Source organism: Sesamum indicum, linkage group LG5 (genome assembly GCF_026168435.1).
Source record: "Sesamum indicum cultivar Baizhima isolate 11 linkage group LG5, ASM2616843v1, whole genome shotgun sequence".
Classification (NCBI taxonomy): Eukaryota; Viridiplantae; Streptophyta; class Magnoliopsida; order Lamiales; family Pedaliaceae; genus Sesamum; species Sesamum indicum.
In genome coordinates, this window is record NC_142661.1 from 13722459 (window position 1) to 13738402 (window position 15944).

The window sequence follows — 15944 nt, forward strand, 5'->3', positions numbered from 1 at the left end:
AGGCTAAAAATAGGTCAAATGGTATCTTACTCTCATTTCTGGCTCGTGTAAGCAACTCTCCTTTTTTTTTTTAGATAGTGTAAGCAACCGTTTCAAAAAATGTATCGTTTCATTAAACAGTACCGGACGAACCGTTCCAAAAAGTGTATTAATCTAGTGAAAAATGATGGTGCAAATACAATTTTGATATATTTTTTACAACACAGACACGCTATCAATATGTATATCGAATTGAGAATCAATTGAAGTTCCAAATACCGTTCCTATATGTAAAACAAGCACAAACATAATTGTTCCAAAAAGTGTCTTAAACATTGATAAAAATGGTGGTGCAAACATCATTCTAGTTCACATTCTACAACATCGACCCAACAGTTCTAACATGTATTCTAAACAAAGGACCTAGTTGTGCTAAAATATGTTTCAAATGAATGTTCAAATAGCGTTCCAACGCCCATTTCAAGATATGCAACTTGCACAATTAAAATCGTGCCAAACTATATTTCTAACTTACTCAAACATATGTCTTTTTTACATTCAAATTGTGTAGATAGTGTTATAATGACCGTTTCAAAACATGTACAAAAAATTAAAAAATATTCTAAAACAATAAATTATACTTTTAGATAGTCAGATGTATTTAGGAACAATATCTGAACAAGTGGTACAAAAGCCATTGCTAAGTAGAAACGATTTGTCCCATCCTTTTCAAATAATTTGGAACACCGTCTATTACGACGAAAGGGCAACATTCCAAAATCTGATCCACTAATATTCAACTATTAATTTGTCCCCTCCCCCCCCCCCCCCCAAAATATATATATATATATATATATATATATATGTTTTCTAAAATCGCTCCAAATCCCACAATTTTTGTAATAATGGAGGAAAAAACGAACCTTGAAATGAAAAGTTGCTGAAAGAAGAAAAAAGAAAAGAAAAATAAACTTGTACTATATTCTAATGTAATTATACTAAATTACACCCCAACGAATAAAAATTTAATCGGTCTCATTTTGGTATCATCATATATATATATATATATATATAATTGTGTTGCAGTAATATCAATTGAAAATTTTTTAACTATAAGAAAATTAATAATAATATAATATTTTCGTGTAATCCGGTCCTCATATGCTCTATAATAATTAGCATTTCAATAAAATTCTAAATCACTATAAACATAATTCATATTCATAAGGAGATGTATTTTCTTAAATTTGTTTCTAATCTTAAATATTTTCCCTTCCCTTTTTCTGAAAATTTATAATTTTTTATAGAATACAAAAATTAGCAATAGTAAATCACACGAAAATGGATTGATGTAATTATATCACTAGTGACAAACCATCAAAATAATGGGGATGATTACATTATTCTCCTTTGAAGTTTGATGTAATAATACGTAAATTATTTGTGATTTGAAAAATTACATGTAGTACTTTAAGATTTGCTTTTATCTAACATATAGGTCCATTTGTTAGTCAAAATTTATTCAATTTGCTAATATTAATAAAAAAAACTGAATAAAAATTGATATTTACCCTCGATGGACTTATTACTGACTTATTGCAGGACAAATAGTTTTTCCGACTAAGCCACCCTTGTAACGGTAAAGATATACCTCTTCACATGCATTAACGCGTGAAGACGTATGAGTGTAATTCGATCGTAAGAATATTTATTTGATCTGTGGTAAAAAAATAACTTATAGTATCCATGAGACTTGCTTTAATCTAATAAATAAATTGTTTGTTAGACAAAATTCACTAAATTAGTTGATATTAACAAAAACATCAAACGAAAATTCATATATACCCCTGATTGACTTATTTCTGATTTATTGAAGGTCAAATAATTTTTTTATAATTAAATTAACCTTACATATCGTCATATATTAATGCATGTGAGGAGATATTTTTTCACCATTATAATGGTAGTTTAGTTCGAAAGTATTTACTTGACTTGCAATAAGTCAGTAATAAGTCAATCGAGGGTAAATATTAATTTTCATTCAGTCTTTTTGTTAATATCCACAAATTCAATGAGTTTTGATTAGTAGACAAACCTATTTGTTGGACGGGAGCAAATCTTAGGGATACTAATGTAATTTTCTAAAACACATAGGGTCTATATGTAATTACATCAAATCTTAGGAGAGGGGAGTGGACTTATACCTTTTATTTAGGGTAAATTACAATGGATTCTCTTTAAATTTGTCTTTAATTACAAATTTCTTTTTGTTGTTTGAAAAATTATAAATTAATACCCCTCTGAAATTACAAATATTTTAACAAATACTCTCCTACAATGAGCTTCACAAAGGGGTATGTATTTGTAACTTTATGGGGTATTTATAATTTTCAATAACCAGGCATATTTGTAATTATGACAATTTCAAAAAAAGTTATTGTAATTTACTTTTTTATTTAACGTGCACTCCTAATGTGTACAAAAATTACGTCGTCTGTTTATTAAAAAAATTACAATTATAATAAATATTTAAATAAAATATAAAGTACAATAAAATTTAATACAAATATTTCAATCCATTATAAATTATTTAAAGAACTTTTAAGGTCACTCCTCGGACGGCTGAGCAGCACAAGATATCAATTGGCAAACAAAACAAATATTATATGGTTTATGAGGTCCAGAGGAGAAGAAAAGGCAAAAATAATTAATTACAAAATATGGGGCCCGACCCGGCAGCCAACAAAACAATACCAAGTCTAAAACACCTGTACTTGTAATAATGGTCCCCATATTATGACAACCTCAGCAAGAAAGATCCGAATCTGCCCATCCGAACATTCCTCACCCACTGTCCAGTGCTCAATCCAACGGCTCAAAATCGCTCAACCCCGTGAAAATATGCCCAGTGGCCAAGGCATCATTCGAGTATCAAGAACAGCAACCTCCCCATTTTAATCATAAAATTAAAATGAAAACAACCAATGCGCCAACTCATATACACTCTCGTCTTCCCCTCCATCCCCCCCACTCCCACCCCACACCTGTATTTCTCTGCCATTCATCCAAACTCTTTTTTCCTTCCTTCTCCACGGAAATCAAAATTCCTTGGGTTTTCTTGCCCCTGGATTCTTGATTTCTTGTTCTTCTTCAATAAGGTAGATATATATATATATTTATTATATAAATCATTTGTATGTATTTTCTGCATTTTTATGCACGTTTTCTTTCCCTTGTCATTTTAACTTGTTTGCTTTTTTTCTTTCTTTGCCATTCTTGAATTTCTCGCCGGAAAGACGTTTTCTTGGAGGGTTTTCGAAGATCCCTCCTGGTGGGTGGTTGGTTGGTTGGTTGCTTTAAGATTGTACATTTGGATGTATATATGTATAAGATACATGTATATTCGTCTCTCTCTCTCTCTCTCTCTCTCTCTCTCTCTAAAAAAAGTCCGTTTCTTTTTCGCTTCCCAACCACTTTTCTTCTGGGAATGGAGGGAGGAAAATTAAAAAGAAATTATAAGTCCCTTTCCTTGTAGCTCTAAGCATCATTTTGGCTCTCTGTTTTCTTGGGTTTTTGGAAATATTTGGTTTTTGTTTCTGGGTTTGATCCTAACCGTTTGATAAAAATTACTATACAGAATTTCCATACCTATATATACAAGTTTCTTTTGTATATATAGATATGGCGATGAAGGCGGTGTCTCCCCGGCAATCTATAAACAAGGTGTTTGAAAGAGTTGGGGTGTATGGATTGGTTGGTGGGAACAGCCAGAAAAGATGCAAATATGCCAGTGATGATGAAGGCGAAGATGGGAACTTGGAGTTGGAGCAGATTGGCGCTGAGAGAACGAAAAATGTGCTGATTCTGATGAGCGATACCGGCGGCGGCCACCGGGCGTCCGCTGAGGCGATCAGGGATGCCTTCCAGCTCGAGTATGGGGACGAATATAGGGTAGGCTAATGAATTTTTATGCTTTATGAGGTTCTTGCTGTATATAGTAACAGCTCAGATTTTGGTGGTTCTTGAGCAGTTTACTAAGGAATTTTTGTCTTTTTTGAGAATTCAAATCTTGTTCAGTTAGTCCCTGTCCCTGAGACTTTGGATTGAGTCAGTGCTGGAAGTGTTAGGTTGCTTTGTGTGATGTCTACCACCATTTATTGTCTTCTTTTACTCCCAATTCAGGACCAAAAGTTGATAAGAATAGCATTCTTGTCTTGTTCTGGTACTCCTATCTATCTAGTCATGTTCCTTCGCTCATGTTTCACCACCCTTTTCTTGTTTCATCATCTTGAATTTTGAGTGTGATTACTCTACTTTCATCTGTTGTCTTTCTTGATGTCTCTGTTGTCTGATTTGTTTTGAAGATTTTTGTGAAAGATGTCTGGAAGGAGTACACAGGGTGGCCGTTGAACGATATGGAGGGGCAGTACAAGTTCATGGTTAAACACGTTCAGCTCTGGAAATTTGCGTTTCATGGCACGTCTCCTAGATGGATCCACTCCGTCTATCTTGCCGCCATTGCAGCGTTTTACGCCAAGTATGTCCACCCATTCCTATTATTTCCTTTCAGCTTCTTTCAGAAAAGTCACTTACGGAGCTCAGAAACCTGAGTGATGTTCGATGATCTTGATTTAGTAAGAGAGTTAATTATATCCATTTTCATGATCTATAATGATTGTTGCTGTCAATGATCTGAAAAGATATTTCTTTTCATTTCAAAAGAACATGTTGCACACTATTGTTCTTAGAGTCCAAGTACATAAAATTACGCCTTCTCCTTTTGAAGGGAGGTTGAGGCAGGACTAATGGAGTACAAGCCCGATATAATCATCAGCGTCCATCCACTTATGCAGCATATTCCCTTGTGGGTGCTGAAATGGCAAGGCCTGCATAAGAAAGTCATTTTCGCTACCGTCATCACAGACCTCAATACTTGCCACCGCACATGGTATACTACCCTCTTCTTGTTGAAATTTTCAGACATTTGGGAGCCAATGATACAAAATACCAACTCCGGAATTGTTGTTTGTTAAGGTTTCATCCGTCGGTAAATCGTCTGTACTGTCCCTCGGAGGGGGTTGCAAAGAGGGCTTTGCTTGATGGCCTTGAAGAATCTCAAATTCGCGTCTTCGGATTGCCCATCCGCCCTTCTTTCTGTCGTGCAGTTCTGTCAAAGGTGACGCCCGTTTTTCTCTTTCTTCTGCTTAATTAAGCTAATTTGGCAATGAGATTGAGAAGTATGGTAATTTTGATGGTCGGTGGTGGTTCAATTTTTGGCCATAGGACGATTTGAGGGTGGAACTTGAGATGGACGCTCAATTGCCTGCCGTTCTGCTAATGGGAGGTGGAGAGGGAATGGGGCCCGTAAAGAAAACAGCTAAGGCTCTGGGAGAGTCTCTGTACGATCAAGAACTCAAGAAGCCAATAGGGCAACTCGTCGTCATCTGTGGCCGCAATGAAGCATTAGCTGAAACACTAAGATCCCTTGAGTGGAAAATCCCAGTCAAGGTACAAAATATAAAGTTTGATTATTAGCAAAGAGAGTTTATCGTTCCCGTTTTTTTTACCAAAACTTATTCTGTCAATTTAGATTAGAGGATTCGAGAAGCAGATGGAGAAATGGATGGGTGCTTGCGACTGCATCATTACTAAAGTACGTTAGTTCTTTATATTCATATGTTGGACGCAAGATACTTCTGCTATTGATATCGTGCTGGACTGGTTGTTTACAAATGTTCTGATTTTATAGGCTGGTCCCGGGACAATTGCCGAGGCACTGATAAGGGGCCTTCCGATTATTCTCAACGATTACATTCCTGGACAAGTAAGTTAATCTGAATGGTTGTAGTTTCGTCGCTTTCTTTCGTTTGACTTAATTTTTCATGGTTATTTGTTCTATTACAAGAAAGTTCAAAAATATGATGAATGTTTGACTATGTCTTGAAAAAAACACAGCTCAATGTGCTGATTTTCATTTATCTTACATTGATACTAAATCCAAAACTAAACATACTGAAAACTCTTAAAAGTTGCACACACTTATCTCTATCTGCCAAAACTAAAGAAAAAAAATAAAACCGACCAAAGCCGAAGCATGTGTCTGATTTCTTGCATTCGGCATCGACAGGAAAAAGGGAACGTCCCATACGTAGTTGACAGTGGGGCAGGCGTTTTCACCAGAAGCCCCAAGGAAACGGCAAAGATCGTGGCCGAATGGTTCAGCACAAAGACGGATGACCTCAAGAGAATGTCGGAAAACGCACTCAAACTCGCGCAACCGGATGCAGTTTTCGACATCGTGAAGGACATTCACGAGCTCGCTTGTCAACGGGGACCTTTATCAAACATTCCCTACATGCTGACTTCATCATTCTCCAGCTTAATATACTAGAAGATGTTGTCGTTCGTTGCCCCGACATCATCTTGACTAGGCCCTTAGGCCCTTGTACAAAAATAGCTCCCAGAACTGATAGTATTCTTTGACCACTAGAGTTATAAACTCTGTTGTTGGTTTTCTGGATGATGAAAAGAACAAAAAAACAATGGTGGTTGGGGTTGATTTTTTTTTTTTTTTTTTTTTGAATTCTTTTAGGTTAGTTTGATAGGAATTGAAAGCATGATTGATCTTATTGCAGTCTGATTTTGGTTTCTTTTGAGTGACCTCTATTTGTTGCTTAGTGAATATTTCCTCTTTTCCTTTAAGAACTTGCCAAACTTGTGAGTCCAAGATTTTCAATGAAGTTGCTTTCAAGTTTGGTACTTGTAAGCCAATGCTGGATCAAGTTTTATTTCAAATTTTATTGCATCTTAAATTTATTTAATATATATATATATATTACGCATATAAAGATTATTTAAAAAAAAATGTGTACATAATTTGTGTATATAAATAAAATAAAAATAATAATAAAATTTGAAATAAAATTCAATTGCCTAAAGGGAGTGCTTTCAAGTCATCATTCTTGGACTTGAAAAAACAAAAGTCAAAATAAAATTTAATGATGGTAATCATTAATGTTTTATTTGAATGTCATGAGTTAAAATATTATTGTAGAACATGTGTTCTCTTACAACGGTATATTATGGACTGACGATAATTGATTTATAGTACTTAATCCAATACAGATTATATTCAATTTCTAATATATCAATAAAGCTATAGTGATTAAATCAGACAGTGTTCCACTAAAATTCTTTATCAAAAAACAACTAAATTTTGTGTCAATTAAGGTTTTAATCCAACCTAATCTAGGCCATGTTTGAGTGGTCGGAAGGAAAGATATTTCAAAAGATGACGAAAGCAATTCTATAATTAAAAACAAATGACAGAGAAAGAATATATAGATATATTCAAATAAGTGATGAATTGATATTAAGTGAAAATGAAAGGTTTAATATTTGCATCCATCCAACCCAACCAATCTTTGGTGGCAAGAAAGAGAAAGAGAGGGTCCTCTTACACATGTGATTGGATGCTTTCCTTTTCCATTATGGTTTTGACTTTAGTGTTGATGAACAATTGGGAGCCACCACATGGGAAATTGATCACTAGTTAGTTTGAGTTGTGTGAACCTCCGGGAGTTCAGACAAACACACATCTACCTATGATTTTTACAAATTTTTTAATACGTGTGTGTGTGTGTGTGTGGATACAACATCCATGAGGACTTAAGATGGCACTTCCAAAGTGTATTGGGTTTTTTATTTTAAATTTTATTATATAATTTTTATGAATATGTTTATATATATATATATATATAGTGTATATAAAGATTATGTTGTTATTTTAGGAATAATTATATTTAAATTTTTTGATTTATAATCTGTTTACACATATTATCGTTGCTTTCTGGACAGTTTTGCATACAATAATTAATATCATTTACATAAACCATCACTGTTTGTTGAAAATCATATATACAACCCAAAAGAACGTCAATGTTTTAACCGTTCCTATGTTTTAGCTGTCGAGGGTGGTTATGCAGTTACGAAAAATTTATGAATAATTTGTGTAAACAGACTATAAATTGAGGTATAAATGTAACTATCCCATAATTTTATTTAACGAGAGATATTATATATTTGATATGTATATATTATTTGGATAATAAATACAATAAAATTTTGAATAGAAAATTCAATTTGACCTATCAAAATGACAAACTCTGTAAACACATGTCAAGGATCCTGGCAGGAGAGATCACTCCCTGTTGTGTGGATATTTTAGTGAAAGAAGAGGTAAGCAAGATCAAGTTTAGGTTTTTGGTTATAAAGCAAGAGCCACGTGGAGGCCTTCAAAGTTTTGCTCCAAGCACAAAAGTTTGTTATAAGTGGTGCATATGTTCTAAATTTGATGTGGTTGTAATTTCAGTATGAGATAAAATGAAAAAGTTATCCTTGATATGAATTTTTAATTTTCAGACTAGTTAATAAAGAGAGGAATTTTGGTGGATAATGGTGTAAGGATTCTCTTGTCGATGAATAGTAGTTGGTGGTAAAAATAATATTTAGAGTATTTACAACAAAGTTGAAAGTTTTATAGTGTAGTAAAGTGTATGTATAGATTATGTATTTTATATGTATAAAGTTACTTTCGTACCCTTCTATATAATTTGATATCGTTAATATATCCATCACATGGCCCTCTGCTCTTAAATGAATTACTAGAATTGGGACGAGTAAGTCGGCCGAGAGTAAGTGTGTTAGAAGGGGCCAAGTGGATGCTAATAAAGTGTTGGCTCCACCTACCCAATGTTCATACCCTTCACACATTCAAACTCTCTCACCTTAAAGCCAAGCACAACTTTTCGTGTTTGATAGTGTTTTTCTTTCTTTCGTTGTTTTTTTTTTAGGCTTTCATTGGGGGCGCGCAAGGTACGACCACCCCTGTGGACTGGTGGGGCCGGCAAAGAGTTGCCTCGCCCTATTGCCTGGCAAGCTTGAGGAAGAAGCGACAACTTTTACTTGTGGTCATCGAGCCCGTCATGGCCTTGGGGAGGGTGGAGAGGGGTAGTTTTTTTTTTTTTTTAAATTTAGATTTTTCTTAGTTAGTGAACTCTATACTTTCTTTTTACTTTTCATATAGCCGGTTTTGACATGTACTTGGAATAGTTTTTTTCCAACCTATGTAGTCGAACTCAACATGTGATTTGCATTATTTAATATTTATGAACATACTTGTTGCAATTGATCGTCAATCGTATCTATCGACACGTGTTTAATTGCCTTGAATGATATTTTTGCTGATGTCACGGAGTTGATCTTTCACCAACTTCAAGGGGATGCGAAGTTTTCGGGGCATCATTCTTGATGGAGATCTCAATAAAGTTTTGTTCAAATGGTCCCTCGGCAACGGTGATTTTTGCCTCTAGGGTCCCCTTGAAACTTCCGGGATCTTTTGGGACATTGATTTGAGGGATATTTTGTTCATGTCTCGGATTCAACTTTAAGGAGATGCAAAATTTCTAGGATTACATTCCTGATGGGGATCTTAATGAAGTTTTGTCATTAGAGTCTTGGAGCAACAACGACTTTTGCAATTAATTGATACTACGACAAGAAAAACTTGAGCTTTACATGAAATTTGATTTGATTTGATTTTATTGATACTACGACAAGAAAAACTAATTCATTACTTAGAATTCACATTGCAATATCTTGGAGGAGAAATCATAAGGGGAAAAGGATATGCTAAGTTCTTACTTGAGCTTTCTCATATTACAAGTGCATAGCCAAAAGATAACTTTTCCTACTATGCGAACTTAGGGTTACTACTTTCTGGCAAGGGAGTCTCTTCCCATTGTTTCCCCATGAGTTCACGAGATGACTGTTGCTGGAGGAAGATTATCGTCAAGAGGAGCATGAGCTGATGTCAACTCTTGAGGCAGTGTGATTGACCCTTGGTCAAATTAGCATTCCTGTATTGGTTGACTTCCTCAGATATCCCCACTAAATCAATTTTTCTGTCATTTTAGAGGTGATGCCAATCCTCAATTGTATGCCCCATGTTACAGTGGAAGCGACAATATTATCAGACTTTAGCCTCTTGGGATTATCCTTCATTTTTTTCTTTAACATCGGTTAACCAACCCTTATTGCTCTGCAGCTATCAATATTTCACCTCTTGTGGCAACCTCTCTGCCTTTCCTCTTGGCATTAGAAGTAGGGTTCATTCCTTTTTTAGTCTTCTATTTTGATATACTTTTATGCTCGAACGAGCGATTCCTCCAAGGTGTTAGCGGGATTTCCCACTATAGACCCTTTGAACTGTCCATGACGCACATTTTGTTGGACAATGCTGGCTAACAACTTGTGGTTGACATACGACACCCCATCTACTGCTTCCACGAACCTTTAAACGTAATCCCTCAACGACTCCTCTTCCTTATTGTCTATAGTGAAGACGTATGCAATAGTTTATGGATACTTGTTCATGGAGAAATGATGCAAGAAACACTGTGTCAGCTACTCGAGGCTGGAGATAGTTCCAGCAGGTAATTGATCGAACTATGTTAAAGCACGATTTGAGAGCATCGTGCAGAAAACTTCGCAGTAGAAGGCATTGCTAAAGTCATACCAATCAATCTTAGCATAGAATTTATCCAAGTATTCCTACTGATCTCCTATTCCATCATGCTCTAATAGGTTTGACACTTTTGCACCTACTAAAAGTGATTGGGCCAAGATGATAGGGGAGAGGGGTTGTGTTATGGTTGAGCTATAGCCAAAGGCAGATACCCATCCTCTACTCCCCTAGAGGGAAGGGGTGAGGAGGGTTGCAGCAATTAGAGCATAATTTGTTCTTGGTTATGAGGGATTTTAGGTCAAGAGACTTAACTATTCACCTCTTCTCGCATCTACTCATTCTTGGGAGCTGGGGAAGATTCTCGACATCGACGAGGAGAACGAGGGGATGGGTTCATGAGGTGGTGAATCACAAACTAAGCCACGGCTTATGCAACAACTCGAGTGGATGCATCATGGATTAAAGCTAGTAAGGCTTCTTGCATCAATTGTATCATTACCCCTTAAGGTGTTGGCACACCAGGGAGGGGAGGTTCTTGGGGGGAGGATGGGGCTTGTTCATATGGGTAGCACGCATAGGGCTTGTTCAACTCCATTCTCATATGATTCATGGCCTGTGTACACCACTTGGACATCATGAGCTTAAGACCTGATTTGCATCCTCAATGTCGGAGTAATATTTTTCCACATACGACGCGAATTAGTGGTTATAATTTCAAAAGCGAGTAAAATGAAAAAATTACCCTCGATACAAATTATACTTCCCAAGCTTAGCTTTTAGAGAGAGAATTGTTGGTTGATAAGGGTGTAAGAGTCTCTAGTCAATGAATAGTAATTGGGTGTACAAATACTATTTAACGTATGGGATAATCACATTCACACCCCCTCACTGATTCCCTTTTTATACAAATTACTCCCACCTTTTCAAAAATTACAGAAACACCTCTGGCAACCTTTAAAACCCAAAATACCCTTGTTGAGTTGGTCAAACTTCAATTAATTTTTCAATAAAAAAAAATGCCCTAAAAGCTGTCTTGTAATTACCAAAAGGTAGAGGAGGTATCAAAATAATATTTATGGGGATGAATAATATGACCCTGAATATTTTTTTATTATTTATACTAATTTTTAATTTTAATTTTAATTATTTTATTATTTTTTAATTGAATCTCTATATAAAATTACACTTTTAATAATTATAATATTAAATAGGGACCTCCTTCTCAATTACCCAATGTTCTGGAAACTCTATTTCGCTCTATTTTATTTGTCTCCTAGTATTAATTCTTGAATTCTGTAAATTTGTTTCAAAGAATACTGTTTGTTCAAGAGTTTTATTATCTTGTGTCTTACAATTAGGATTGAGTGTATGGAGAAGCTTATAGTAAATTCTATAACATATACATATTAATTCTGATCCAGGTGTATAATTATATCCATGGGTCTTAACATTTAACGTTAGTGCATCAAGTATATTAACATCCGACATAGATAACTGTAGATTTGGGTAAACATTAAAAAATACTGGCCCATGGGCTAGACTAGATTGGATTATTTCTATTAGAGATTTCTTCCAGTCTAAATTTCTGGCATCTCTTAGGGCAGCTAAAAAGCTTTCTGGTAAACCTTCTAATGTTAGAGGCTTAAAGGCTATTTGAACAAGACCAATATGTAAAAATTTATATTCTTCTTGGTAATGCCTTATATCCATAGAATCCAAAAGTTTTATTACTTTTTCCTCATTATCAAGAGAGATACATTCTTCAGTAGTTTTTACTACCTGTTTAGTTTTCCAGAAATCAAATCTTCCAAAATTGTAAATTAATCTAGGATTTACTTTAGGAATTGTCCATTTATTTAGTTGATCTAAATTCATTGGGAGTTCATACTCCTCTTTTCTTGCATTCTTAACGTGACTGCTATTATTATCAAATAAATACTGCATATTAAGCAGAGAGATAAAGGACTGCTGAATTATCCAATATAAATTAAAAATATTTTAAATTATTAAATTAATTTTTTGAAGAATTATTCTTTCTTTCCCATCCTATTGCCTTCCCCACTTTCAACTCCTACCTATGCCCTCGTTTACACAGCTCTATTGCGGCATACGGCCTCGCTCCACTTATGCCTAGCCTTTCATATAAATATGTCCAATTATATATATATATATATATATATATATTTATATATTTATATTGTATAAACATATATACATATCTATATAACTTATTAATTGTAATAAAGTTTAGTTATAAACAAAAAAAAAATATTTATTTTAAGAATTTAAAATAATTTATTCAAGTGTGATAATATTTTAATTTAAATTCATAAGCTAGTAACTAATTTTTATTAATATATTAATTAAATAATTTAATATACAGATTTAATAAAAAAATTAATAAAATAATTTAAATTTAAATTAAAAATTAGTATAAATAATAAAAAAATACTATTCATCCCTATAAACATTACTCTGATATTCCCTCTACCTTTTGGTAATTATAAAATACCCTTAAGGGCATTTTTATCATTAAAAAATTAAGTTAAAATCTGACCAAGTCAACAGGAGTATTTTGGGACTTCAAAAGCTATTAGGGGTGGTTTCTGTAATTTTTGAAAAGATAGGGGTGGTTTGTGTAAAAAGGCAATAGGTTAGGGGCTGTAAATGTAATTATTCCTTGACGTATTTATAGTGGAGTTGGGAGTTTTATGGTATAGTAAAGTGTATGTATTTATAGGTAAACAAATACTTTTGCATCCTTCTAAATAATTTGATATTCGTATCCATACAACATGGAATAACAAACTTGGAACAAAAAGTCTAATCTGCTAATAAGCCAAGCAAAAATACTTTAATTTTTCTGGTAACTTTAACTTTTGAAGTCTATTTTCTGATGAGTCAAAAGATCCAACATAGAACACAGCGTTGCTTGTATGCTCCCAACATAGAGAATCAACTTCATCATGATTTCGGGGAATAGTTTTAATCATTTGGATGATTTCTGGTTTGAGTTGATGCTGCGGCTATATAAATTTTGAGAAAGTTTTGAAACGTGTTTTCACTTTGCTCAAAGTAAAATTTGTCCCTACAATATGATTATATTGTTGGATTAATGTGAATTTTCATTTTAATGTTCATAAAAATAACCTAATCTTCGAGTGGTCTAAAAGGAAAAAGAGGATGACAAGAGCCGAAGGAATACAAGGTTCAAGGTGGCCCTATAGGAGGCCTAACTCGGATAATGACCCAAGGTAGCGCTAAAAAGTCTAGTCGTACAGGAGATACCCTTAGGAAGTAAATCGACTCAAAGAGACCAAAGCGCCTCAGATCCGAGAAGGCACGAATCCAAAAAGGTCTCACAAGCCCAAAAGAAAGAGGGGCTCAAAATATCCTAGCCGAAGTATAGGCCTATATCACATGGCATCCACGAGTGGCTTAGGTGATATCCACGTCGAACCTCTGAGGTCACATCCCCAGAATCAGATAAAGACCAGCGGCTTCTCCAGGGACACGCGGTACCTCCATCCGAAAGTAACCTCTAAATCTTAAAAGCTTGGACTCTAGTTGGGAGAAAGCGTCTCCTGAACCATCTTCAATTGTCATTTTAAACTTAAGTCGGATAGTTTTTGCATGAAACACCTAAAATTTAATTAACTATTCCATGTGAGACAAGGAATACACTATCATCCGTTTACATTCCATTATTAAGTTGTATAAACTACCCAATACATCTAGGTAAGGTGTTTCTTTACATTCACTTGAATTTTATTGATAGTTTATTTTCATATCAAGGAATCTTTGGGTAACTTTATAGATAGTTTATACTCATATCAAGGAGTTCTTCAATTAAATTTGTAGACAATTTATACTCATATTAAGGAGTTCTTTAAGTAAATTTCTAGATAGTTTATACTCATATCAAGGAGTTCGTCAAGTATTGATGTAATCCAGCACTGGCTCATCTTTTCTTTGATGTTGATTAACAATTTCAATCATGCTAATAGTACGTCAGGTGCTATAAAAGTGACTGCAGATATTCCAGATAAAGTATCTTTGCAATTTAATGATAGATTTCTTCAATTATTGATGTAATCCAGTACTGACTCATCTTTACTTGACGTTGATTATCAATTTCAATCATGCTAAAAGTACGTCGGTAACTATAAAATCAACTTAAAAACTTATTTTAAACTACTTATCCTTTAACTTGCATCAATTAGTTGATTTCCAAGTGCACGGATACCCTGTTTGACATAAAATATGATCCCACTTCATATTTTGTTTATTGCTTCCATTACTCATTTTACATCTCAGGCTTGTAACTATTCCTTCACTATATACCATTATAATTAAATTATAAATATTTTATTGTCAATAAGTAGTTAGCATACTTCAGTTTTAAATAATTTAAGGATAAATTACGTCGTCAAGCTCTGATGTTAGATTTAATAACATAAACGTCTCATGCCATTTACAGAATCATAAGTGCATCCCAAAATATTATAATTACAATTTATAATGGAAGAAATACACAAATACCTCTTGAGGTAAATTACATGGATATTTACCTCAAAAGGTATACTTGTAAGGTAATACGGGGATATTTATAACTAAATTAATCTTAGGGACGTCGACATAATTTACTTTAAATTAAAACTATTAGAAGTACTTCACTTGCCTCCAACCATATATAGATAAATAATCAAATGCTGCAAACTAACCAACAAATTGTTGCACCAAAATTATAAACTACTGCACTCCAATTCCAAACAAAGCACCCAAGTCATTGATCGCATTTCCATGCACCTCTAGTTTCAGTGGGTTTCACTCGAATAAAATTTGAAGGGTTAAGATGATGACAGCATGTTCATAGAAATGGCTGACTGAGAGAAGAGAGTTTGACATTGGAATGGAGTCATGACATTATTTGAACCAAACCAAATAAATATAACATTTCTCAAGCAACACATAGTTCAACATTCTGGAGGATTGAGCTGCAACTAAAGAATGTTAAATTACAACAAACTCTCCTCAATTTTGATTTAACTATACATATTTTTTTTTTATTTTAATGATCATCTAATATTTAACTCAACTTATTAGTCTCTATTGTATTTCCGTTAGATTTTTGTAATACTAACAAAAAAAAATTTGTAAACTATGACATATAAATTTACTTATTTTCTAAAAATTTTCATGGACTAAATGGATGATTTTTTTTCGATATTTTAAAATTTTCCATGCACTTCATCTAATTTTTCTTAAAAAAAAATAAAAACATAAAAATATAACAAGAACAAAATTGACAATTCCAAACATCTATAAATTATTTTGTTAAACATCGGGGGTTTTATAATTTTTAGACAATGAGGACTATTCATAATTATGTGCGGAGCTCATTGTAATTTACCCTTTAAACAAACAATGACTAGACAGA

The 15944-nt window shown here is 33.9% G+C and overlaps 1 protein-coding gene across 2 annotated transcripts; it reads left to right on the forward strand.

The window, feature by feature from the left end:
* The first annotated feature begins 2957 nt into the window (after window positions 1-2957).
* On the forward strand, window positions 2958-6766 carry LOC105162237 (monogalactosyldiacylglycerol synthase 2, chloroplastic). 2 transcript variants are annotated; one of them, XM_020693643.2, is made up of 10 exons: window positions 2958-3137; window positions 3276-3310; window positions 3617-3930; window positions 4344-4516; window positions 4766-4927; window positions 5014-5155; window positions 5263-5487; window positions 5570-5632; window positions 5729-5803; window positions 6107-6766. In XM_020693643.2, the coding sequence occupies exons 3-10, from the start codon at window positions 3661-3663 to the stop codon at window positions 6368-6370; spliced, it is 1374 nt and encodes a 457-aa protein (XP_020549302.1). In that variant the 5' UTR covers window positions 2958-3137; window positions 3276-3310; window positions 3617-3660; the 3' UTR covers window positions 6371-6766. The 2 variants fall into 2 exon arrangements, with proteins under 2 accessions (XP_020549302.1, XP_011078532.1); XM_011080230.3 differs by lacking the exon at window positions 3276-3310.
* Window positions 6767-15944: the final 9178 nt, after the last annotated feature.